This window comes from Myotis myotis, unplaced genomic scaffold (genome assembly GCF_014108235.1).
Source record: "Myotis myotis isolate mMyoMyo1 unplaced genomic scaffold, mMyoMyo1.p scaffold_m19_p_16, whole genome shotgun sequence".
NCBI classification, from domain to species: domain Eukaryota; kingdom Metazoa; phylum Chordata; class Mammalia; order Chiroptera; family Vespertilionidae; genus Myotis; species Myotis myotis.
Window position 1 is genome coordinate 44141177 of NW_023416320.1, and position 27206 is coordinate 44168382.

Consider the following 27206-nt stretch of genomic DNA (forward strand, 5'->3'; position numbering starts at 1 on the left):
ATATCTTTGCTAGTTCTGTCATCTCAGTCTATTGCTGCTGCTTAACATGGACATTGTATGTATTATGTTGTTGAGCGTTTGGATTTTGTTGTCTTCATTTAAAGAGTTTTGGTGTTTGTTTTGCCAGGAAGTTAAGTTATTTGTGGATTGAGCTGATCCTTTAAACTTTGTTTACACTAGGGAAGGTCTAGTGTAGTTTTACTTTAGGGCTAGTTTAGCTTTGTTATCTTGGCCTTTCTGGAGTCTCTGTTGATTGTCTGGAGGGTTCTCTGAGAGCTCTGCTCTGCTGGGTGGAATCTGAATGTCCTTTTTTATCTTTTAAGGTTTTTTTTTTTTTTTTTTTTTTTTAAATATGTTGTTTTAGTGATTTTAAAGAGAGGAAGGGAGAGGGAGAAAGAGAAAGAGAATCATGGATGTGAGAGAGAAACATCAACCTGTGCCTCCCGTATGCACTCCAGCCAGGACTGAACCTGCAGCCTGGCCATGTGCCCTGACGAGGAGTGTCTTCCAGTGCTGTGTGAGTTCTGGGAATTGTTCACTGTACGGGTCCCAGCTTTTCCTCAGCAGCTCAGGCTTCAGCATCAGGCCCACGGGATCCCTGTGCAGATTCCCAGGGCACTTTCCCTGCGTAGCTCCCTCCCAGGGCTCTGTCTTGCAAACCTCTGCTGCCTCAGCCTTCCGGAACTGCAGTTTCTGGCTCCTAGGTCCTTTAAGACTTCTGTGCTCTCCTTGCCGTCCCCCCTTACCCCCCCACCTCCACCCCCTCTCCCTTGCAGGGAGAAGGACACTGGCAGGACTTATCTCACTTGTTTCCTTTTTTGCAGGAATCATAGTTCCCCTCCACCGATTGTCCCATTGTCAAAGCATTTGTTTCATATATTTTGTCCAGGTTTCTAGTTGTTTATGGCTGGAGGGCTAGTTCCATACCAGTTATTCATTCCTGGCTGGCAGCAGAAGTCACCCGTCATCTTTAGTGGGTGGCCTCTAAAGGCCTTCAGCCTGCCCAGCCTGATTTGTAGTCTATTTTGGGGTATTTGGCTTTGGTATGTAGCCCTGGATAAAAGTCCTAATAAAATCTTAAATCATAAGAGGAGAGAGCTGGAACATAAACCTCCTGTAACATTGTATCTGTTTATTTTCAGGATTTGCTTCTGAGTGTTTTCACTATGAAGTTCCTTTTTTTTTTTTTTTTTTAAGTATATTCTGGTACAAAATACAACATGCTCTATGTAATTGAGAAAGAACTGTAAGCATTGCTTTTTGAAAGGTTCGTGCTCTAAAGTGGGAGTCAGCCAAGTTTTTCTGTAAGGGATTAGATAGCAGATATTTTCAGCTTTGTGGGTCATGTGGTCTCTGTTGAAGCTCTTATAATTATTTTGAAAATAGTTTTGACTTTGGGACCTCATAAAAGGTTCTCAGGGACCACAGCCCGAGAACCACTGGTTATGAAAGTGAATGGGACTGCGCTGAGCAGGCCAGAGATGGCATGAGGAATTTCCTACAGAGGGAATGCCATGATGCCCCCCACTGGAGTAATTCAGCAAGAGCTTATTAGAAAAGCAGGGTTAATGTGGCACCAGACTGATGTGTTTTCTAAGGACCCAGAGAGGAGGAAAACTCCTGATATTTCAGGACATTTAGTTACCTGAGAATTGAATTTCTCCCTTGCTAATGGGAATGGGGTTCTTGGACACCGCTGGAATGAGCACTTCTGGAGGCCCCCACTAGAGGATGAGATGTGGTAAAAGGCTTTATTTTTGTGGCGTTACATTCCTCAGGCTCCAAAGTCCCATCTCCCCTAATCCAGTCCTGAAAGAGGGGCAGCTGGGCTTTAGCAGAGTTTAAAGCAAAGTCAGTATCCAGACCTTTGGTTCTGTGGTGAAGCTGAGTCCCCTGAGGCTAAATTCAGTCCACTGTGTGGGTCCCACATGGCCATGAGCCACATGGGTGAGTGCAGAGCGTGGGAGCCCCACAAACCAGGAGTCAGGCACGAGCTTCAAGAAAGCAAGAGAGAGAACTCCCTTTGTTCTGGAGTTTAAATATTAAATCTTCCCGAGTTTCCAGTGGCCACACCTATTCTGGCCACTGACTTGCTCCCAGGTGACTGCACCTTCCCACATCCCCCAGACTTTACTGGGCATGAGATCAAGAGGACTTGATTTGTGTGCTTTGTATCTTGTGCGCACACTGTCAGGTAGGCAGACAGTGCAGGGCTGTGCATGTGGAATGCCTGGTTCTCATCCCAGCTCTTCACTTACAGTTTTTGTGACCTTGGGCATGTTCTATTACCTCTCTTTGCTTTTATTTCTCATTTGTAAATGAGATAATACAAATTATGTAGAGCAGTCCTAGATGCTTAAGTGATCAGGAAATGTTAGCTATAATTATTTCAGTCATGTGGTTTGCATTTGAGTTGACTACAGTGAATGGATTGTGAAAAATTGAAGTGCAGAAGAACAGGAGGGGAAGTTCATGAACTATCCTCAGAGCAGTTCCCTTTTCCTCTTAACCTTATAAGGTGAGGCACACTTTGTGTTGATCTTTTGGGTTGTCCAACTTCTTTTTCTTTTTTTTTTAGAAGGAATGAGCTTTGTTCAAATAGACGGTAGTGATCACTTAGGTATCATCTCACTCTGCACTGCAATTCTTGTCACTTTATTATTAAATCACTGTTGAAGGGGATTCTTGCCACCAAGAACTTGAGGGGTGTGAACGTGTTCTGTTTTGTTTCCTGTTGGTTGCATATTCCTATACCAGATGATTTTTCTAGCTTATTTGAAATAATCACTTTTGACTCTGTTGTATTACTGCATAATGGTGTTTAGGCCAGCTGTCGCCAACCTTTTGGACCTCGGTCCACGGACCACGGGTTGGCAACCACTGGTCTAGGCCCGTGGTTGGCAAACTGTGGCTCAAGAGCCACATGTGGCTCTTTGGCCCCTTGAGTGTGGCTCTTCCTGAGCCTTAGGAGTACCCTAATTAAGTTAATAACAATGTACCTACCTATATAGTTTAAGTTTAAAAATTTTGGTTCTCAAAAGAAATTTCAGTTGTTGTACTGTTGATATTTGGCTCTGTTGACTAATGAGTTTGCCGACCACTGGCCTAGCCTAGGCAATTGGACTCTTACTGCCACCGTGTCTATTAGTCTTTCTCTAAAATTGTTGATTTTCTAGAAGTAGCTTCTTTATTTGACCTAATTGGGAAATGAAATTTGTTACATGAGGAGATTTTTTGAGATAACTCGAACTTATTTTTCAGAGTTTTAAATTTATTGTATACTTTCCTGCTTTCTTTTTTTTTTTTTAATTTAATAGTACATTTATTAAAACTGGGGACAGTGAAACAAGGAAGGGCCTAGGATAGAAGAAGCAACAGGAGAGAGCCTAGGTGGGGTTGCTGTCAGCTCACTGGAAAGTAAGAGAAAAGGGGGCCTTGGAGACAGGTTCAGGGGGTTAGTTCAGGACAAGCTGCTGCTGCCCATTGCTCCCCTGGTTGCAAGTCTTGTGGGGTCCTTAGAGTTTAGGAGATGCAGGCCTGTGGAGGGGAGGATAGCGGGGAGGGAAAGGCGCCGTTTCTGCTTGCTTAAACAGAGTGTACTGACCTAATTTACCAGAATTGTTGTTATTCACATTATCCTTAAGCAATTGAATTTTTGTAAACTGTTTGAGTTTAGTTATGTGAATTTGAGAAATGGTCCTTCCCTGAAATGTTAATGTCCTTCAGGGTTGTGTCCTTTCTCTTTGTACCTCTCTGCCAGGGCCTGTCCATGGATGGACTAAAGAGGTTTGCTTAATGCTCTTCTAGGGAAGAGGATTGAAAGTTTTTTTGTTTGTTTTGTTTCTTATCCTCACCCGAGGATATTTTTCCATTGATTTTGTGAGAGAGTGGAAGAGAGAGGGAAAGACAGAGAGAAACATCGATGTGAGAGAAACACATCGATAGGTTGCCTCCTGCACACACCCCGACCAGCGCCTGGGCCAGGGAGGAGCCTGCAACCGAGGTATGTGCCCTTGACCAGAATCGAACCTGGGACCTTTTGGTCCACAGGCTGACGCTCTGTCCACTGAGCCAAACCGGCTAGAGCGAGGATTGAAAGTTTTTATCAGATCTTGCTAAATATTTGTGAGGAACATTTGGAAGAAGAGGATACATTTTAAATTGCTCAAGGGTTCAGTAGATAAGAAACCTTGTTGGAGGCTTCTTGGTTTTTCTCTCTATATTGCTTTTCTTCCTGTGGCTTTGTGGAGCCACAGGGCAGAAGGACTTCAGTAGTTATGGTCAGCAGATAATCGGGTGTTTGCTGAACTGTGCCAGGGTATGGTGATGATGATGGTCATAAAGGTGAAGGTAACATAGCTGAATGTTACAAATTTCCAGTGTGTGTAGGCACTGCTTTCTTACATGTGATATCTCATTTGGTCCTAACAGTAATCTTGTGAAGGAGGGACTGTTGTTATTCCCACTGCATACATGAGCGAATGGAGCTTGGTGAAATTGAGTCCTTTCCGAGGATCACAGAGTTAGAAAGCCTAAGAGCTCGCCAAAACCGGTTTGGCTCAGTGGATAGAGCGTCGGCCTGCGGACTGAAAGGTCCCAGGTTCGATTCTGGTCAAGGGCATGTACCTGGGTTGCGGGCATATCCCCAGTAGGAGATGTGCAGGAGGCAGCTGATCGATGTTTCTCTCTCATCGATGTTTCTAACTCTCTATCTCTCTACCTTCTTCTCTGTAAAAAATCAATAAAATATATTAAAAAAAAAAAAAAGAAAGCGTAAGAGCTAAGGTTTGAACATGTATGTTCTGACTCCATAGTTTCTGCCCTTTGATCTTACACTTGATCGAAAATTGATCGTGTTTGCCTAAAGGCATTTGCAGTAGTCAGATACCACTGAAATAATCTTTAGCTCAGAAAATTTTTTGTTGTTGTTGAAGCTAGCATTATCTGATTTTTTTTCCTGTTCTTTCCCTTCCCCTTTTCTCCCCTCCCCTCCCTTTTTCTCTCCTTTTCTCTTTTCTTCCCTTAATACCCAAATGAGGTTGCATGATTTTTCTGAAACAGCCTATCAGCTTTTGTCTCTTCTGCTAGTGAAGCTCTCAGCAACTTCCCTTGGACATTATCTCCCTCTGAAGTCAGAGGGTGCCCTCTCTTGGTTTCAGCCTCTTCTGTTGGTTTTTAATTTTTTTATTTATTTAAGACTTTTTTTATTGATTTTTAGAGAGTGAGGAAGGGAGAGGGAAAGAGAGAGGGAAGGAGGAACATTGGTCTGAGAAAGAAACATCCATCAGTTGCTTCCTGCACTCCCCCAGGCGCCCCCCCTCCCCCCTCCCCCCCCACTGGGGATCCCAGGCATGTGCTCTGCCCCTGATCAACTGGCAGCCTTTAGTTTGGGTGCAAAGAAAGAGGCTCAACCACCTGAGCCACACTCGCCAGGGCAGCCTCTTCTGTTTTTAAAGACAGAGTTGAATCTGCTCATGGAGAGAGGAAGTTGGGGCCTTTAGGGGCCATTATACTCTCCCTACTCTTTTTTTTAAATCTTATTTCTAATGGCAGGAAGAAAATAATGGCTGTCAGATTTTCTCTTTCATTCCAAAGGTTGCAGTCCTGATGGATAGAAATGATATAGTGAATTGATTGAATGATAGATAATTCTTTCATGTCCAAAATTTATATTTTGACTAAAACTCATCACATTTATTTATTTACTTACTTACTTGCTTTTTAAATCTTTATTGTTGAAAGTATTATGTATGCCCCCTTTTTCCTCCCCATTGGCCCCTTCTAGCCCATCCCCACCCCTCGCCCCAGGCCTTCATCACCCTATTGTCTATGTCCATGGATTATGCATATATGCATACAAGTTCTTTGGTTGATCTCTTCCCACCCACTCACCCCCCCTTCCCCCTGAGATTCTACATCTGATTCCTTTGTACTCAACTTAGTCTCCACTCAGGTGAGAAACAGTTTTCACTTTGGATAAAACACCATTTCTTGTCTACTGTTCATCAGAGTTAATGATGAATAAAGAACAGCCATTAAGTTAAAAATTGCATGGCCTTGGACATTTGTGGTCCTCATGAATTATTTGAACTTTCAAATTTGCAAATGTTAAGTATTTAGTCCAGTGAATAGTTCTGATTCTGGGTGATTTAGGGATAACATTCTAGTTTTACTGCTGCTAGAAGGCATTCTAAAAATTGAATGAATATAGACAAAAATAAAATTATGATTACCCATATCCTATTACCCATCACCTTATTTTATGAAAAAGGAGTAATCATTTACTTAAACCTTTTACGTTAAAATTGTTTGACATTGCTTAATGACTTGACAGGCCAGCATATTACCAGCCTGAAGGCTTATTTTCTTAGGAAGACCCACATTCTGCATTATCATTATGTTGTAATATATTTCTCTATCTAGAGTGTTGTTTCTTGTAGCCAGGGCTCTAGTTAAGGGGGAAGGTTTCTTTTTTGGCTTTGCTCCTGTTCTTTATTCTGTAATTATGTTATTGACTAGAAGCAGTGATTAGAAGTAGGTGATTTAGTGATGGTGGTGGCCACAATGACAGTAAAAATAACAATAACCATAAGAAGCCAAAGTTTTCGTTTCTTGTGTAGCTTTTATAACTGGAGCCAAGCATCAAAGCAAAATATTATTGTAACTTAAATAACTTAAGGCAATTGAATATACATAATTATGGGATCTATAGTGCTAAACGTATAAAGGCATTGCCTAGCAGGGGTCCTCAAACTTTTTAAACGGGGCCAGTTCACTGTCCCTCAGACCGTTGGAGGGCCAGACTATAGTTTAAAAAAAAACTGTGAACAAATTCCTATGCACACTGCACATATCTTATTTTGAAGTAAAAAAAACAAAACAGGAACAAATACAATATTTGTATTTGCATATGGCCGTAGTTTGAGGACCCCTGGCTTACAGAATATACAAAATCCAGCTCTCTAGGAAAACTCCGTTATTTTGCTGATGTCACGGTGTTTCCCAGGTATAAGAAAAACACTGTTTCTTGTCTACTGTTCATACCTCTGACACGTCCCCTAAGACCTAAATAGGAAAGAAACAATTTTGCAAGGTTTTATCAGACCTGCTTTTTTCTCGATTACTTCACATATAATTGCACAGAGCAGATGTGGACTCTTTAGTGGTGTCTGTTAGCATTTAGGGTAGATGACTCTCAATATAAAAAATCACCAATATTCTACCTCCTTGGCTTTTCATGTGTTTTCAGGTGAGTTCCCTTCCTTCTTAAGATACAGTAACGTGTCATTCCTGATATCCTGGTAGAGTTAGACCTTTTCATTGCTTCTTGGGCTTTTTATATTTACATCATATTTTGTTTTGTTAATGCGTCTGGTGTCCCCTGTGAACTTGTAACCGGACAATCAATGGGTCCGTGCTGCCTGTCACTACTTGAGCCAATTAAGCAGAGACAGGGTTGGATCATTATGAGCATTTATTCCCATACTGCCGGCAGTATGGGAGAGCAGTAGGTCATCCACAAAAATCTGCTCTGCAGCCCCCCATAAGCCAGCTGCTTATATCGGGTAGGACAAGGATTACACGGGGAAGTAGGAGGCTGGGATGGGACTCCATGGTTTGGGCAACAAGGTTGTTAATTTTTCCGTGATAATAGACAGTTCTTGAAAGAGAATGGTTCCAAGGTTGATTCCCAGGTCCAAGGTTGACTGACTCCCAGGTCCTGGGGGCGTACAACTCCCAGCCAGGTCAGAATGTCCTTTCTTTAACCAACACAAGGCAATCATGGTTAACAAAGCATGATTAATATTTCACATAACCATAGCTTGTCCCCAGTATTCGATTTTTGCCCCTAACAAACTGGGTTTGCTCAGAGAACTCATCTGATATTTTAGAGGCTGGGACTCATTTGATGTTCTTAAGTAGCTTTAAATCTGTTCTTTAAGTACAGATATTTGTACCCAAAAAGTAGGGGGGAAAAGTTGTTTTCCAAAAATTAGAAACAGTACTTTTGTTAGGTAATGAACCTGATTTTATTTAAGACTTTTCACTAAATCTTTGTATAAGGACTGATTAATCCAGTGGTTCTCAAACTTAAAGGTGCATTTGAATCACTTAGAGAACTTGTTAAAACACAGTCCACTGGGCCCGACCACTAGAATTTCAGTAGGTGTAGGATGACCTCAAGAATTTCATGTCTAAGAAGTTCCAAGGTGATACTGGTGCTACTGCTGGTCCAGGGGCCACCCTTTGAGAACCCTGCTCTAATTATTCATTATTTCCCTTTTGACAGGACACAGATGCCACTAGGTGGCACTAGAACACCTCAGTTATGAGGTGGCGATCAGCCTTATTGACCAGTTTGCAGGGCTCAGGGTTGTGTCAAAGGTACAATCACTAGTCTATTGGAATTTAGTAACTTGGAGCCTGAATTATCCCATATAACAACAACAACAAAAAAAGAGGCAAAATGTGTTAGCCACATCAGAGCAGAGAAACTGTAGGACTAAGGAACATACCTCTCATTTCTGCTGCTTTATTTTCAGTTATCCAGGTTATTCAATTGCATTTACCAGAGATAGATACAGGCCTTGCCAAAAATGGAAATATACATCTCATATTTATTATTCTAAGTTAATGGATCCTGATTTTGTTGTTGATTACATTTCAAAACCACTTTAAAATGATTTATACCTGCTGTTCACATAAATATCATGTCATTTTGTCTTTCTATCAATGGGTCAGTAGTGCCTGGGACAGTTTGAGATGAGTTTCCTGTCCTGTTGGCTTCCTTGGTCAGAAAGTTGAGTGGTTTTCTTTTTAAGAGCTCTAGAGAGGAAAGTTTGGGCTGCTGTTCACCTTGTCTCACCTCACCTCATATTTCCCTGCAGTCTCCCCCCATAAAGCTCCAACTGTTCTGACACCTCCAGTTTGTCTTTCTTCCGCTGGCTGTCCCAACCTGAAAGTTGGTGTGATTTCTTCACATGATGGAATGTGTTCAGATAATTGCTTGCAGATAATAACTGCTTTCATGTTAGCTAAGCTCTCCCATTCCCACTGGGATGTCACATTTTGAAATAGTAACTGAATCACATTTTAGGTTTTAAAACAGGAGATGGACAGTGTCTGAATACTGCCTGGGTTTTTCTAGACCAGGGGTGGGCAAACTTTTTGACTCGAGGGCCACAATGGGTTCTTAAACTGGACCGGAGGGCCAGAACAAAAGCATGGATGGAGTGTTTGTGTGAGCTAATATAAATTCAAAGTAAACATCATTACATAAAAGGGTACGGTCTTTTTTTTCAATAGCTTTATTCATTTCAAACGGGCCGGATCCGGCCCGCGGGCCGTAGTTTGCCCACAGCTGTTCTAGACTCTTGAGAATAATCTTTGCATTGATTCTTGTTCTTTATCTTTGGAGCAGAGGCATGGGTTAGGTTTCAGTGACCTAATAGAGCATGAAAATGACTACTACCGAAAAAACTGAATTGGAGATACTCAGGCAGATTTTAAAATTAGATCAGCATGTTATCATATACTAGAGGCCCAGTGCACGAAATTCGTGTATACGTAGGGTCCCTAATGGCTGCTGGCTGCCAGCCGGGGCCTCACTTTGCCAGCTGCGGCCAGGGCCTCCCTTCCCCGGCTGCCGGCTGCCGGATGCTGGCCGGGGCCTTCCTTCGTTCCACGCTGTCCCCTGGTGGTCAGCACACATAACTAGAGGCCCGGTGCACAAAAATTTGTGCACTCGGGGGGAGGGGGTCCCTCAGCCCGGCCTGTGCCCTCTCCCAGTCTGGGACCCCTTGGGGCATGACCACCTGCTGGTTTAGGCCTGCTCCCCGGGGGATTGGGCCTAAGATGACTATCAGGCAGCCCTCGGGGGATGTCCACTTGCCAGCGGGGAGCAGACCTAAGCTGCAGTCAGACATCCTTAGCGCTGTTGAGGAGGCAGGAGAGGCTCCCACCACCACCGCTGTACTGGCAGACATCAGCCTGGCTTGTGGCTGAGCAGAGCTCCTCCCATGTGAGAACCCCCTGAGGGCATGTGAGTTGCCACCGGAGGGCAACTCCTGCATTGAACGTCTGCCCCCTGGTGGTCAGTGTGTGTCATAGTGACCAGTCATTCCCAGTCTTTCTGCTGTTAGGGTCAGTTTGCATATTACCCTTTTAATATATAGGATAGAGGCCTGGTGCACGGGTGGGGGCCGGCTGGTTTGCCCTGAAGGGTGCCCCGGATCAGGGTGGGGGTCCCGCTTGGGTGCCTGGCCAGCCTGGGTGAGGGGCTGATGGCTGTTTGCAGCTGGTCACACCCCCTTCAGGGTGGGGGTCCCCACTGGGGTGCCTGGCCAGTCTGGGTGAGGAGCTGAGGGCTGTTTTCAGGCTGGCGGGCGACTGAAGCTCCCAACGTCTCCTTTTTTTCTTTTTTTTTTATTCTTGGATTTATTTACCTTCTATGGCTGTCACTGGAGCCGAGAGCCGGCTTTAGCTCTGAGGCCGGCTCCAGCTTGAGGCCTCGGCTGCTAAAAGCAGGCATCTGGGGTTTGTTTGGCTTCTATAATTGAAACACTGTTGCAGCTCCAGCTCTGAGGCCTTGCTGGCTGATAGCAGGTACCTGGGGTTTGTTTAGCTTCTATAATTGCAACATTGTTTCTAAGAGTGCAGCTCAGAGCCCAGCAGCAGCAGGCGGGGAACCTTGGCTTCCTGCATTGCTGGAGCAAGCAAGCCTCCTGTTTGCTTCAGCTGCCTGGCTGCCGGCCGCCATCTTGGTTGGCAGTTAATTTGCATATCGCCCTGATTAGCCAATGGGAAGCATGTCAGAGGTATGGTTAATTACCATGTTTGTCTTTTATTAGATTAGATTATTTTATTATCCAGATCTATTTCTCTGTCTTCTGTACTTAGAACTATAACTATATATTTGTGTTCTATATAAGTGCGAAGCGTTATTTATATATAGCAACAGTGTCCAATAATAACATGGTATGAGCCAGATGTATACTTTAAAATTTTCCATTATGTTCCTTATAAATGGTGAAAAAAAAGAGGCTAAAAAGTGTTTTTCAACATGTAATCAATATAAAAATATTTGATGAGCTGTTTTTACTTTTTAAAAAACTTACAGTGCATCGCAGTCTGTACCGGCCACATTTCATATGGTAAACAGCACATGTGGCACATGACTGTTGTCATAGCAGCAAGTACAGAGGAATTTCACTTTTCGGTGGCTGTCAGAGGAAGGCAAGAAATTATAAGGGTACTTAAATCAGTTTTGCAGCTTTAGCAGTTTTGGTGAGTATTTAAATCAAATCAGTTGGTAAAACAAGATAATACTATCCATTGATTTGTTGTTGGTGGTGTTGTTGGACTTGTCACTCCACTGCCACTGGTGTGCTTGGTCTTTTAGGTTTTTCCCAAAGTTTTTTAGCACCTTAAAATGACTTACTTTGGGAGATCTTATGAATATTTGTTTGAAATGTCATATGCTATTTGAATCCACACCTCCAAAACTTCCTATTGTGTAGCTGATGTGGTAAATTAGTTTCTTATGCTATTGGGCAAGGCAGAGAGGTTCAGCCTCTTCAGCAGCCAGATATACTCTAGTTGCAGTAAACAATTAGGGCTGTGAGCAATTGACCTTGGAAATGTTCTAATTTGCTTGTCCCTGGGTGCTGCTTAAGGCGCTGGCTTTCTCTGTGGGTGGGAGTTATGAACCCAGTTTGGAGAAGCTTTAGAGGCACTTGGGGCAAGCTCCAAACAGATGTGCTTCTTGCTTCATCTTTGCATGTGACCAAGTTGCAAGAGGCATGTTCCTCGCATGCATTTCTTTGAATGCCTTGTGGAATCAGACACTTCCGCCTAAAGATGAGAGGAAGCTTCGGTTACCTTTAGGTCTACCCTTCCCCTTCCTTCCAGCACTGTCTGCCATAATGATGGCTGATTAAAAATGATTTCATCACTATTTCATCATATTTCTTAAATTCACTGAAAGAGGACATAGAAGCCACCTTTTAAAGTTTTGTCTTTATTACTACTGTTGTAGTGTCAGATCTGGAGGCTAGCTGAATAAGTGAAGAGAAGGAAATGTTAATTGGAAAAGTTATACACAGTGAGAAGTTATAGGCAATATTCAGTAGACAGAGGAGAGAGAATATGTGTAGAATGTAGTTACACTCTCTAAACTGGTGGTGGCAGCAGTGATGGCTTTTGCTCCCACACAAAGGTTTAGGCTTCCTTTTCTTTGGGGCAGTGCTTGGGCAACGTAGTTTTCTCCCTTTACTGTTGTACTATACCGATTCAAAACATTTACTTGTGTTTAGTTGGCTTTCACTATTCTTAGATGATTGCTGATACTTGGTTGATAAATTACTAATATTTATTGGCCCGTGTGCTCAAAAAGCTAATAATTTAGTTAGCAGGTAAGACAAATATAAGGAAGGCTACATGGTAGTAAATGGTATGTTTCAGATGAGATGATGGGTCTGTCTGTCTCACTCATGACTTTTTACATTATGACCTAACAGCTTGAATTTCTATCCGGTTGGCACACATCTTTTGTAGATGACACTTACTAGGCAACCTACCAGTGACAAACATACAGTGCTCTTTGTTCTAAATACCTCATGGGTATTCATTCATTTAATCCTGCAACAATGCTGTAAGGGTAGGTAGGTAACATAATTAATTGCTGTTTTACATATGAGTACACTGAGCCTTTTTCAACCCTTTTCTTATGTGTGACTTTTCCCTTCTTGTTTGCAGTGAGCTCTGAGATCAGTCCTCTCACCCACCCTGCGCCTGTGCTCATTGGAGGGACAGCCCTTTTGCTGAGCTCTGCCATCATTGTACCTGAAAGTTGCATATCTATTCTATACTAGTGCTCATTATTGACTTATAAGGTTCCCTTGCTGGGCTTAAAACAAAAGACTTTGACTAGGAAGGACTGTATTTAAAAATCTTGATTACCATGAATTGTTTCTACTGTACAGATCATCCTTGCTTGATCTTGCCTCTGGCCATGACCAAAACATCTGGCATTTCCTCTCTGAAAAATGGAAGCTGTTAATTTCTATACCCATTTTAAACTGTTGAGCCTGGTTTACAAGAATGTTCATGATGTCACTAGCTATACCCCTCCTTCTGCTCTGTGTGCTCCAGCTCGAGAAACTGGGTCGAGTTCCACCATGTGCTCTGTCACGCCTCTTTGCCTTTGCTCACATGACTTCCTTTCACTACAATGCTCTCTCCCTGTTGACTGCTTGGAGGGCACTTACTCATCTTTCCAGGCGAAGCATAAGTATTATGTTTTCTACAGACATTCTTCTCCTACCCAGACCCAATGGCTTTCTTTGGTTCCTCTGTATGGGGTGTGCATTCATTTATCAAAACAGTACAGCACTTCTTTGCATTTAATTGTTTGTAAGTCCACATTCCCACCATGAGATCCAGTTTGAAAAGGCCAGTAAATAGCCTGTTTCCCAACCAAGTCTTGTCTCTGTTGCAACTGCCCAACTCTGCCATAAATAATATATGAACGAATGGGTCTGATTTGACCAGTAGTGGGCTGCATCTTACTGACTCCTGGACTAGGTAAAAGTCATTCTGTGATAGTCTCTGTTCATATGTATAAGGCTAATAAGGATGGGTTCAAGTTTATAAAATCAGTGTACCTGGAAAGGAATTATGGAGAAAATAACAGAAATGTTCTTGTAAATAACCTTTTTTCCCCTGGCCATTTCAATTAATTATTGGTAGAAAATAATTTTTAATTTCACATAAAAGAGTATAATGTGAGCCTTGGCAGCTTCTATCTCATGAGTTCGTAATAACTCAAACTTGAAAGTTCTTCTAGGGTCAGGCCTGTCCATAGTGAAGTTCATGTGATTTCCTCCTTTCCTAAGCCCTTTACATTTTCTGGAGTTAGTTCCACAAATACATACTCTAGATACAAGGCCCTTATCAAGTGTATGATGTGTGAGTACTTTTTCCTGTTCTGTGCGTTGCTGTTTTACTTTCTTGATAGTGTTCTTTGAAATGTAGAAGTTTTTAATTTTGATGAAGTCCAATGATCTATTTTTCTTTTGTTGCTTGCGCTTTGGGTATCATACCTAAGAATCTATTGCCAAAATCTAAGGTTATGAAAAGTTAATCCTATTTTTTCTAAGAGTTTTATATTTATAGCTATTACATTTAGATCCATTTTGAGGTAATTTTTGTATATTTTTGAATTTAAGGTCAAATTTTATTCCTTTGTATGCACGTGGCTATCCAGTTGTCCCAGCACTGTTCTTTCCCCAATGAATGGTCTTGGTACCAAGTCGAAAGTAAGTTGACCACACAAGTTTATTTTTGGACTCTCAGTTCTGTTCCATTGATGAAGTTGTATGCCTGTCTTTGTGCCTGTATCACACTGTCTTGTTGTGTTGCTTTGTAGCAAATTTTGAAATTAGGAAGTATAGTCCTCCAATTTTGTTCATCTTTTTAAAGATTGTTTGAGGTACCTTGTAATTCTATATGAATTTTAGGATCAGCTGTCCATTTCTACTAAGAACCTAACTGGGATTCTGATGGGATTTTATGAATCTGTAGATTAATTTGGGGAGTATTACCATCTGAACAATATTAAGTCTTCCATTTCCATGTATTTTTACATATTTACATTTTTCATGTTATTTTTACATTTTTTAAGATATTTTAAAATTTCTTTCAATAACATTTTCAGAGTATTAGTTTTACACTTTTTGTTAATTTATTCCAAAAAAATTTTACTCTTTTTGATGTTGATATAAATGGAATTGTTTTCTTAATTTCATTTTCTGATTATTCATTACAAATAGAATTGATTTTTATGTTAATCTTATAGTAAAGTTGCAGGCTGAAGAGATGTTTTACATCTCTTCAGCCTGCAACTTTACTGAAATTGTTTATTAGTTTTATGTGTGTGTATATATATATACACACACATACACACACACTGAGTATATATCCCATACGATGCACTGTACAGCTAATTTGCCTACAAATGTCAGGTGATTCCTTAGGATCAGAGCATGTCATCTACAAATAGAGATAGTTTTATTTTTCCCTTTTCTAATCTGGTTGCTTTTTGTTTATTTTTCTTGCCTAATTGCCTTGACTAGAAACTAGAGTACAATGTTGAATAGAAGTGGTGAGAACTGACACTCTATCTTGTTCCTGATCTCGGGCAAAAGCATCTAGTCTTTCCTCATTAAGTCCTGTATAACGTTAGCTGCAGGATTCCCTCCGGCAGTGTCCTTCCAGCACCCTCTATTGAGAAAGTTTAACATGCTCGCTGTAAAAGGAGATGCTCAAAGCAGTTCCATTCATTACCCAAGGCTGTGTATTAGAAGATACATTTGAGCTGAGTGGCAACAAATTGGTTAAGTGGAACAGCACACAAATAAGCAAGTGGAATAAAGCCTTAAAGGTGTGTGATAGAAACCTCTGTTCATAAGCAATCCTAGCTAAGGACTTATAGGAAAAATTTCATACAGAAGGTGAAGAGAAAAAGATGGGTAGGTGTTTCCTGGGAGAGGTTACTTCTGAGGAAAGCAAAGGTGAGAAGAGGTGTGAAGTCCTTGATGTCAGGTTCTGTGGAGAGTAAGTTTTCACCCTACTTGGTAGTTACCATGTTAGCCACCAGTTTCATGGATGCGGGCAAAAGACAGGAGACTTCTGGATGAGAGACAGGTCTTTATTTCTCGTAGCACATGTGCCCATGGGTTTGCCTTGCTGCCCAAGTCCTTACGGGAGTGATATGGAAGGGTCCAGAGTGATTCTGCAGTGGGTTTGTGTCACAGCTATGGGACCCAGATTTCTACAATGGGCTTTGCCCTGGAGGAAGACATTATCTTACTGTACTGCCCTCTGCTTTGGGGGGAAACACTGTCCCAGTCTTCCAAAGCTCTGTTCATTGTACAAACATCTTTGAAGAGATAGTTTGCAACAAAAGGGCCCTTCATGCCTCTGCTTGCAAACTGTGCCGAGATGTGTGAGACCTATTAAGAATTGTTTCCCAACACCTGGCAGATTCAGGGACCTACGGGCCGTTCAGATTGAAGATTAACTTCAGTTTGGGCCTTTCTGAGATTTTTGCCACCACATGTTACAGCTTCAGCACTTACGTGAGGAAGATGTAAGACATCTCTTCATGTAGGAAGGGCATGGTTGCTGCTGGGTTCCTTTCTTCTTACCCTTTTTGCCAAATAAGCCAGCAAAATACTTGGTTGGCTGAGCAGAATAACTTAGGACTTGAAAAATTCTGGAATCAAATAACCTGGGTTCAGACTCAGTTCTGCCAATTAATAGCATTGTGACTTTAAATAACTTTGATTTTCTCATCTGTAAAATAGGAATAGTATTATAAACTAGCAACTAATACCTAATGACGACTTAACTATGTGTCCACAAATACCTCCCTTATTCCTACTTTATTTAGGGTTGATATGAGAATTAAATAATGTGTGTAAAATGTTCCCCACTGTGCTTGGCACATAGCACTAACATGATTTCATTTTTGTTAATAATTATTTAGGCCCTTTGCAGGTGAGAGAGAGGGGTCCTTTGACGTTCTTGGCTCAATATGAGTATTACACAGAATTAATATTGTAACAGTTTAATATTATACAGGTAGCCATGAGGTAACATGCAAATCCTGCCACCTACTAGCTGTGCGACTTTGAACCAGTTACCTTCACTTCTTTGCATATGGACAGTATCTTTTTTTCATGGTTGTTCCTAGTTTGAAGCAGCTTATACGCTTTGTTATGCAGGATTTACTTCTCATTGGCTGGTCAGACCAGAAACACTTGCTTTGGTTATAAAAATCAGTGGGAAAACAACTTAAAGCATATACTTTTCTATTGAGATGGAGAATGGCACCAAGATGTTGAGGGCCAACTGTGTTTGTGTGGGTGGAGGGAGTATGGGCCTTATCTTCTTAATAGAAAAAAAGGAGACATTTATGGTAAGGTCTGAGAAGCAGGAATGTGTTCTAGTTTCAGAAAAATTAGTATGGGATTTAATTTCAAGCAAAAAAGATCAGAGTTCCTGTGGGACAGACTAAAATAGACATTTAAACCAGTTAACAAAGAAAGATTATGTAATGTGTTACATAGAAGATGCAGCTTGTTAGTCTGTTCCCTTGTAATGGAACCTTCCAGAGTTCTTAGGTAGTTTTGGAGTTTGTTGAGTTTGAAGGAGTTACCCTGTATCTGCCATATCTTTGTTCTCTCAATGCTAAGTTTATGAGTTCATTTGGATCTTGGCTGGAACTCAGTAATAATTTTATAATTTTCAAAGTGCACCATGCACCTGCGTTTAGGTCAGGGGTGGGCAAACTTTTTGACTCGAGGGCCACAATGGGTTCTTAAACTGGACCGGAGGGCCGGAACAAAAGCATGGATGGAGTGTTTGTGTGAACTAATATAAATTCAAAGTAAACATCATTACATAAAAGGGTACGGTCTTTTTTTTTTTTTAGTTTTATTCATTTCAAACGGGCCGGATCCGGCCCGGCCCGCGGGCCGTAGTTTGCCCACGGCTGGTTTAGGTACTTAATAATTGGGAAGCAAAATACAAATAGTGTTGCTCTAATGAACCCTAGCAGATTCATATACCAAATCCCTGTAATACCCAGAAACTTTCCTTAGACCCAGGTGGATGTCAGATGACCATACAAGGTCTAAGGCAGTGGTTCTCAACGTTCCTAATGCCGCGACCCTTTAATACAGTCCCTCATGTTGTGGTGACCCCTAATTTCATTGTTACCAATTGAACATAATTAAAGCATAGTGATTAATCACAAAAACAATATGTAATTATATATGTGTTTTCTGATGGTCTTAGGCGACCCCTGTGAAAAGGTCGTTTGACCCCCAAAGGGGTCGCGACCCACAGGTTGAGAACCGCTGGTCTGAGGTATTTCGGATGCTCAACTGTGAAGCAGCTTTTTTCCTTTCCTCTTTTATTTTTTAGTTAACTGATTGTATGTTCCAGGAATTTATTTTTCATTCTTTTTGTTGTTGTTAATCCTCACCAAAGGCTATTTTTCCATTGACTTTCAGAGAGAGTGGAAGGGAGGGGGAGAGACAGAGAGAGAAACATCAATGTGAGAGAGACACATTGATTGGTTGCCTCCTGCACCCTCCCTGACCAGAGCCAGGGATCAAGCCTGCATCTGATGTACCTGCCCTAAACCGGAATTGAACCCAGGACTCTTTAGTCTGCGAGCCAACGCTCTATCCACTGAGCCAAACCGGCTAAGGCTGTTTTTAATTCTTGTATTTAAAAAATATTTGCATCTTCACCCCAGTGTAGTGCTTCTCATTCTTATCACTCTTGGCCATATCATCAGTGGGGGGTGGGGGAGGGTGAGGGCGGGAGGGCCTCTCAAAATATAAGCAGAATCTTTTACATAATCTGCCCTCACATGTTAGTATAGTTATAGCCAGGGCAGGGTAGACTGCCATGTGACCAGGGATTTTAATGTCCTTTGTTCTTTCTTTCTTTATTGGTTTTGGTTGGCCATGGGAATGGATTTCTTCTCTAAAGGGGAAGGTATATTTGCCAAAATATTATGTTATTTGTTAGAATTTAACAGGTGATTGATTTAACTTCCTGTTTTCATTAAGAACACATTTTAAATGTAGATCCGGAAAGGAAGTGAGGCGTAAAAACATAATAAATGTATGTAGGTCCTCATACATTTATTAGAGGCACTAATTATCACGTCACGTGCTGTAGTGACTGCTCTCCAGCGCTGGGCCCCAGCAAGTCCTCCCTTCACTGTGCTTGCATTCCGTTCCTTGCGCCAACAGATGGAACTTACTGGGGTAATCACCCCAGCTTAGCAGTAGTAGCAACAAGTGAAATTGGTACCAGGAGTGGGGTTTGAACCCACATTGGCATATGTCCATATTTCTGTGAAACAAATGACTTTAAACCTTAATGTTTTAAAACTACAAACTCTTTTTGTCCTAATGTCTCATGATTTAGTGCATTACCTGACCTGGGCTGGGAGGTTCTTTTACTCACGTGGTGTCAGTGAAGATGGCACCATCCGGGGGCTCGACTGGGTGGGAACTTGCAGGATGGCCCTGTTGCGCAGCTGGAAGTGGGTGCTGACTGTTGGCCAGTGTCAGCTGGAATTATTGACCAGAGCCTTAACATTCCCCTTCATATGGCCGCTTCATGTGGTTTGGGTTTCTCCCAGCACGGCGGCCATTCCAAGAGGAAGGAAGCAGGAGCGGCCAGACCTCTTAGGACCTGGACTCAGAAGTTACAGAATGTTGCTTTCACTGTGTCCAGTTATTCAAAGCAGACACAGGGCCAGCCTCAGTCCATGGGTAAAGGACATAAGCTCTGCTTCTCAACGAGAGGGTAACATTCATGTAAGGACCAAGAGAATTGATGTTTGAAAACCACTTACTGACTGTGCTGGATTTTGGAACTCTAGCAGTGACTAAAATAGATATGGCCATTGAGTGCTGGCAGAGGCTGGAGAGAGGAGGAAAGGGCCAAAATAGGGGTGGCAGGCTCTTGTAAGTCAAATGAAAGAGTTTGGACTTTAGCTTTAGGGCCGTGAGAAGCTATAAAATGTTTTTAAAAGAGGAATAAGGCGAGTTGTATTTCTCATTAGTTCTCTGGCTATAATGTGGGAAATGGTTTTGCAGGAATGAGCCTGGAGGTAGGCCCACCAGTTGGGAGGCTGTTGCAATAATCCCCAAGTATTAGATAATAGTGACTTGGACTCATGGTATGGGGTTGGTGAGAAATAGACAGATTCCTAAGAGACAAAGGAGAAATAATTGATGAAACTTGATGATTTATTAAGTATGCAAATTAGGGGAAAGCAGCTGTCAACGATAATTAACTTAGATTTCTGACTTAACCATCCATGTTAGGTCCTGTATTCTAATATGGTGTATCACTGTGCTATTGCCACAGTAATTACCACAGTTAGTGGCTTAAAGCAACACAGATTTATTCTCAGAGAGCTTGAGGTTAGAAATCTGAAGTAGGTTGCATTGGGATAAAATCAAGGGGTCGGTATGGCTGTGTTTCTTTCTGGAGACTCAGGTTAAGAATCCTTTTCTTGCCTTTTCCCAAGCCAGCAATGGCTGGTCACGTCTTTATTACCCTGCATCACTCTGACATTGGCCTCCTGCTTTTCTTTCACTAACATGGACCCTCGTGCTTATATTAGCTACACCCAGATAATCCAAGATCACTCACCTTCCCATCTCAACCTCATTTACACCTTAATTCCCTCCTTTCAAGGACTGTACTGTACTCACAGGTTCTGGGGATTAGGACATGGACATTTTGGGAGGGGGGAGCATTATTTTGCCTTCCACGATGGGCACCTGAAGACTGGGATAATTTTTTGGGGGGTGGGGTGAATTCAGTTTTATTCATATCTTCAGGTGGTATGACCACTATGCAGTTGGTCTTTGAGCTCAGGATGAAGGTATAGATTCGGAAATAGCCTGTACATGGGAATGGAAGCCACAGAATGAATATTGTTTCTTAGGGAGAGTATGTGGATTCCTGAGGGCCTGGGTTAGCATCCTGAGGGATTGGGTAAAGTTGCAGAAAGAAGTGATTGAGAAGGAGCTATTGGAGGATAGGAGGAAATGTAGAATTTGGTTTCAAAGAGGTTGCTAATCACCTTTGTAGAATTTTGTATCTTTGACTGAAAGAATCCTTAAACTTCTTTTTAAACCTGCTTTTGTTACAGATAAAAAAAAAAAAAAAAAAAAAACAGGCCCAGAGAGATGAAATGCCGTGTCTAAGACTCTACAACTAGCTAATAGATGTGCTTCTTAATTCCCGCTTCAGTTTATTGGCCAACCTGAGCCTGTTTAATATTTTCTTTTTGAAGATGGTATTGAGGAAAGATTTTGGCTGTGTGTGTGTGTGTGTGTGTATGGGTATGTGTTTTATTGGCTTTATGAACTCTGAAAGAGAAAGTTGCTGGGATGATGTTGTTGTCTAACTAGTGCCTTAGCTACATGCAAGTCAAATTCTTTATACCAAATAACAGAGTTAAGATTTATTTTTTTAATTGTGTCGCTTTTCCTAAGTACAGTGTCACTTACTTCCTTTTGCAGTCTCCCTTTCACTTCATTTTGTGTGTATGCTCTCTCTTTTTGTAAAATAAACATTTTATTTTGGAATACTTTTAGATGGATAGAAAAGTTGCAGACAGTTCCCATATACCCTCACCCAGCCCCCGTTTGTCAAAACTAGAAAACAACACTCATCCATTACTATTGACTAAACTAAACGGTGAGCTCCAGACTTTATTTGGATTTCATTGGTGTCCATTTTTAAGACATTGTCCAGGATCCAATCCAGGATCCACATTGCGTTTAGTTGTCATCTCCTTGGTTGTTTCATAGTCTTTTTTTATTTTTTAAATTAAAATAAAATTTATAACTTTGACAGTTTTAAGGAATCCTGGTTAAGTATTTTATAGAATGTCCCTCAATTTGGGTTTGCCATGGTTAGATGGGGGTAATGTTATTTTTGGAAAGAGGATCATAGAGGTCAAGTGCCCTTCTCATCACATCATCCTGGGGAGTACATGACATCAGCATGACTTACAGATGGTGTTGACCTTGACCACCTGGCCCCAGCTGTGTTTGTCCAGTTTCTTTACTAAAAAGGTGCTTTTCTTTTTTCCCCTTTACATACTGTGTTTTGGAAGTAAGTGACTAACTCCACCCACACGCAGGGGGAAGAATTAAGCTCTATCTTTTGGAGGGCCATGTATCTACACACATTGTTTAGAATCTTCTGTAAAGAATTGCATTTTCCCTGCCCCAGCCCCAGAATTAGCTGTTTCTCTAAGGAGCTCTTCTTGTTCCTCTTGTCGGAAAAATGGGGTTTAGAAACTCAAATCTGAGTTCTGGGTGTGCTTGCTGCTACCAGGATCTCACTGCTTCTAGCCCTTTTGGCAGACAGAGTTGAGAAGCATCTGTAGTGTACTAACATATGTACATACTAGTACATACCTGTCATTATTTTTGTATCTGTTCTTCTGTATCTGTAGTAAGGTAAACGTGTTTATACTGATGCTTTCATCTCTAATTTAGTGGTACCACATGGTCAACTCTCATCTTCCCTAGTTTGTAATTTCTCCAACACTGAGAAACCAGGCCCTCACTGTCCATCGTCCATTTATTTATTTGTGTAACCTCAGTAGACATGTAAAGCAGTTTCAGAATTATTAACTCACTAGAGGCCCAGTGCACAAAATTCATGCACTTGGGGGGCTCCCTCAGCACGGGCTGTGTCCTCTCGCAGTCTGGGAGCCCTCGGGGGATGTATGACTGATGGCTCCCGGGGGGCGGGGGGGTGGGGGGGGAAGCGGGCCTAAGCCATCAGTTGGACACCCTTAGCGCTGCTGCAGAGGTGGGAGAGGCTCCTGCCACCGCCACTGCTCGCCACCAGTGAGCTCGGCTCAGGGCTTCTGGCTGAGCAGTGCTCCCACTGTGGGAATACACTGATCACCAGGGGGCAGCTCCTGCATTGAGCATCTGCCCCCTGGTGATCAGTGCACGTCATAGCGACGGGTTGACTGGTCAACTATCTGCCCCTGGTGGTCAGTGCACGTCATAGCAAGTGGTTGAGTGGCCTTGGCATATCATTAGCATACTAGAGGCCCGGTGCACAAATTCGTGCACGGGTGGGGTCCCTTGGCCTGGCTGGCGATCGGGCCTATCGAGGCAGTCTCGCCCAGTCCCTATCGGGGCCGATTGGGGCTGGCTGGCGGGGGCGGGGGGTGTACCATAGGAGGTTGGCTGTGGGAGCGCATTGACCACCAGGGGCAGCTCCTGCATTGAGTGTCTGCCCCTTGGTGGTCATTGTGTGTCATAGTGACCAGTTGTTCACTTAGGCTTTTATATATATAGATTACACTTTGGTTGAACGGACAACCTGACACTTAGCATATTAGGCTTTTATTATATAGGATTCCTCCATGACAAACAGCACCATCAACTAGCATACAGTGTTTATATGTACAGTGCTTTTTGTCTTTAGTCCTACAGTTTTGAGTCAAAACAGAGCTTTCAAGGTTACTTAGGTCAGTTCCTTTTTCCCTTCACTTCCTTCAGGGAGGTTATGTCAAATATTTGTAATACATTTAAAGTCCTTGGTCATGGTCTGCATTCTGCCCTGGGTTCCCTGATCCCTGATTGTTACTTTGTTGTTGTTCTTGTTGTTTTGTATATATTAAAAGTTTTGTGAGTTAAATTTATGCAGGTTTTGACACACTACTATCTTTTTTTGAAAATTTGTACTACACTGAAGACATACTGGGCTGTTTGCTGGCAGCAGAGTCGGAAGTGTTATTCTGAGACTAGGACTCTGAATGAGGCCATGGTCAGGTTTATAGGTCAGCGGTCAGGGTTAGTGAACCTTCTGGTGTGCAGAGGTCAGGAATACCAGGAACTTTCAGTAGCCACAGGTTTGGAGGTGTTGGGGTTTGGAGGATTGGGCAGATCTCAAATATAGGTAAAGAGTTGAGCTATATAGCCTTGCATCAGGACATAGATACTGGAACTTAAAGTGATAACATATGGAATCTACATAAAAGGGCCATATTAGGTGTATGTGGTACACAGCCAACAGGAGCAACACTGTGGTAGCTGCAGTGAATTCTGAAATGGATCAGAGGCCGGAGATTATAAGTATTTAAAGGGAGGGGTCCTATCTCTTTCACATCCCTACAGAAATATTTCTCAGACTGCAATCCTCAGCAGCCTGCTTTAGAAACCTTAAAAAAGTGTAGAGTTGGAGCCCCTGGAAGCTGAGCCCAGGAATCTGCATTCAAAACTAACATCCTATCTAATACAAGACAAAAAGGGTAATTAACCCTACCTCAGCTACACTTCCCATTGGCTAATCAGGGCGATATGCAAATTAACTGCCAACCAAGATGGCGGCCTGCAGCCATGCAGCTGAAGGGAGCATGAGGTTTGCTTGCTCCAGTGATGGAGGAAGCCAAAGTTCCCCGCCTGCCACGGCCGGCTCTGAGCTCCGAAAGCAACAGCTCCAAAAGCAACAGTGTTTTAATTATGGAAGCTAAACAAACCCCAGATACCTGCTTTCAGCCCGCCGTGGCCTCAGAGCTGGGAGCGCCAGTGAAGGCAACAGAGTTTCAATTATAGAAGGTAAATAAATCCCAGAATAAAAGAAAAAAAGAAGAGGCTGGGAGCTTCAGTCCCGGCCAGCCTGAAAACGGCCCTCAGCCCCTCACTCAGACTGGCCAGGCACCCCAGTGGGGACCCCCACCCTAAAGGGGGTACAGGCAGCCTGAGAACAGCCATCAGCCCCTCATCCAGGCTGGCCAGGCACCCCAGTGGGGACCCCCACCCTGAAGGGGGTGCGACCAGCTGCAAACAGCTATCAGCCCCTCACCCAGGCTGGCCAGGCACTCTTATATAATAAAAGGGTAATATGCAAACTGACTCTAACAGCAGAAAGACTGGGAATGACTGGTCACTATGACACACACTGACCACCAGGGGGCAGACGCTCAGTGTAGGAGCTGCCCTCTGGTGGTCAGTGCGCTCCCACATGGGGGAGCTCTGCTCAGCCACAAGCCAGGCTGACAGCTGCCAGTACAGCGGTGGTGGTGGGAGCCTCTCCTGCCTCCTCAGCAGCACTAAGGATGTCTGACTGCAGCTTAGGCCTGCTCCCTGCTGGCAAGTGGACATCCCCTGAGGGCTGCCGGGCTGCCAGAGGGATGTCTGACTGCCATCTTAGGCCCAATCCCTCTGGGGAGCAGGCCTAAGCCAGCAGGTGGTCATCCCCCGAGGAGTCCCAGACTGCTTGAGGGCGCAGGCCGGGCTGAGGGGGACCCCCCTCCCGAGTGCACAAATTTTTGTGCACCGGGCCTCTAGTTCCAAATAATTCTGATGCATTCTGAAAGTGGAGAAGTCCTGCCCCTAGGGTGAAGGTGAGGCGCCTTGCACAAAGCAGGTGTACTTTACCCTGTGTGTTTACTATTTTGAATTGCAGATCAGTTCTGAAAACTTCTGATGAGAGAGCTGACTTTGGAAGTAATATTAGTAAGAAAAAATCTGATGCTTATTAAAGGTTTAAAGAGTTTAAATGACTTGACCAAGATCACAAAAAGTTCATAAGTAATAGATCCAGAACTCAAACCCAGGCAGTTGCCCCCAGAATCCACATTGTTTATGACACTGTGAAAGCTTTCGGGGTCGTACAGTGCATCCCATAGTTTCAGAGCTAAATTCAACAGTTCAAGAAAGAGGAAAGAGACTGCTAAAATCACACTGTCATTTTGGTGTTCAGCTACTAAGAGTTTACATGTATTTATAGTTTATAGTATTCAGATTTCTAGGAAGCGGTATTACAGTGATGTTCTTGAACCCTAAGGAGAAGCACATGTCTTAAAACAATTTTAAAATTGATAAAAATAGACACTATACAAGAAAATAATTTGGCAACACCTTATCAATGTCAAAGTACAATACCATCCTATATAATAAAGAGGCAATATGCAAATTGACCATCATGCCCTCACACAAGATGGCCACCCCCATGTGGTCACAAGATGGCCATGCCCATGTCATCACAAGATGGCTGCCACAAGATGGCCGGCAAGGGAAGGCAGTTGGGGGAAAACAGGTCAGCAGAGGAGGGCCGTTGGTGACTGGGCCGGCAGGGGAGGGAAGTTGAGGGGGACCAGGCCTGAAGGGGAGGGCAGTTGAGGGGGACCAGGCTTGCAGGGGAAGGCAGTTAGAGGTGACCAGGCCGTCAGGGGAGGGCAGTTAGGGGCGACCAGGCCGGCATGGGAGGGCAATTGAGGGGGACCGGACCTGCAGGGGAGAGCAGTTGAGGGGGACCAGGCCTGCAAGGGAGGGCAGTTAGGGATGACCAGCCCTACAGGGGAGGGCAGTTGGGGGTACCAGGCTGGCAGGGGAGTGGTTAGGGGCAATCAGGCAGGCGAGCGGTTGGGAGCCAGCAGTCCTGTGGGATTGGGCCTAAACCAGCAGTTGGACATCCCCCGAAGGGTCCCAGATTGGAGAGGGTGCAGGCTGGGCTAAGGGACACCTCCTCCCCAAGTGCATGAATTTTATGCACCAAGCCTCTCATAGAGTATAACAGTACGATCACAGATTTATAGACTCTTAGACCTGAAATGGACTTCATAGGTCATCTACCTCAACTTCCTCTTACAAGTGAGGGAATTGAGCCCCAGAAAGATTAAGTTACTAACTCAAGGTCTCTGAACAAATTACTGACAGCCCCAGATATCCTGATTCAGTACAATATCATTTCCACTTTCATTCTGCTTCTAAAGTAGCTTTATGAAACAATTAAAAATTTATAACGAGTTATTTTTAAAATCCATTCCATTTAGATGAGCCTAATTAAAAGTTGCACAGATGTTCTCTGGAGAATGAAAGTTTGTAGCTAAAATTAGAAGCAAACCTAGTAAACTTGGAAGGAATGTTGGGTGCAGTTGCAAAAATAAATGTGAGTAAATGGCTTAGGGTATTGAAGTAGAAAATTGGTTTTCAGACAGGGGCTTTTGTAGAGTGCATTATTTATGGGATCTTACATTCAGTGTTGGTTTTATAACGTAATAAAAGGCCTAAAATAATTCAGTAAGTATAGAAATAGGGAGATAGCTGGTTGACTTTGAGATTTATTGAGAATGTGTATTTGAAGTAATATTTCCTTTTTGTCTTCAAATTCTGTGAATTTATTAAAAAATCTCAGAGAAAAGCCAATTTGTGCCTTAAACTTTAAAACATATATTAGAACAGTGGATCTCAGCTTTTACCAGGCTTCAGAATTACCCCAAAGGATTTGTTCAAATACATATTTCTGGTCCCCACCCTAGAGTTTCGGAATCAGTTGTCTGTGTAGGCCTCAGACTTTGGGTTTCTAACAAGTTCCCAGGGATGCCGATACTGGTGGTCTGGTGACAACACTTTGAGAACCGCTGAATTCGAGAAAACAAATTATAATACAAAGCAATTAATACTCTCATGAGGTCATTATAGACAAAAACGCTGCTTTCTTTGATATCTGTTACATGAAAAATTTGTTAACTTAAGTTTCCATATTTTACTAGTAAAACCGTAATGATAACACAGAGATATGATATTTGAAGTCCCTTTTGAGTAATTATGATAAGATTAAAT

The 27206-nt window shown here is 42.7% G+C and overlaps 1 protein-coding gene across 8 annotated transcripts in view; it reads left to right on the forward strand.

The window, feature by feature from the left end:
* NSMCE2 (NSE2 (MMS21) homolog, SMC5-SMC6 complex SUMO ligase) overlaps positions 1-27206 on the forward strand; it is a 244544-nt gene that overhangs the window by 9898 nt on the left and 207440 nt on the right. For 6 of the 8 annotated variants that reach the window (XM_036338697.1, XM_036338694.1, XM_036338689.1 and 3 more), the window contains exon 3: positions 14229-14318. The exons of the other annotated variants lie outside the window; for them this stretch is intronic. In XM_036338697.1, coding sequence (XP_036194590.1) covers positions 14229-14318 — 90 coding nt within the window. The remainder of the gene's footprint in view (positions 1-14228; positions 14319-27206) is intronic. 8 annotated transcript variants of the gene reach the window in all.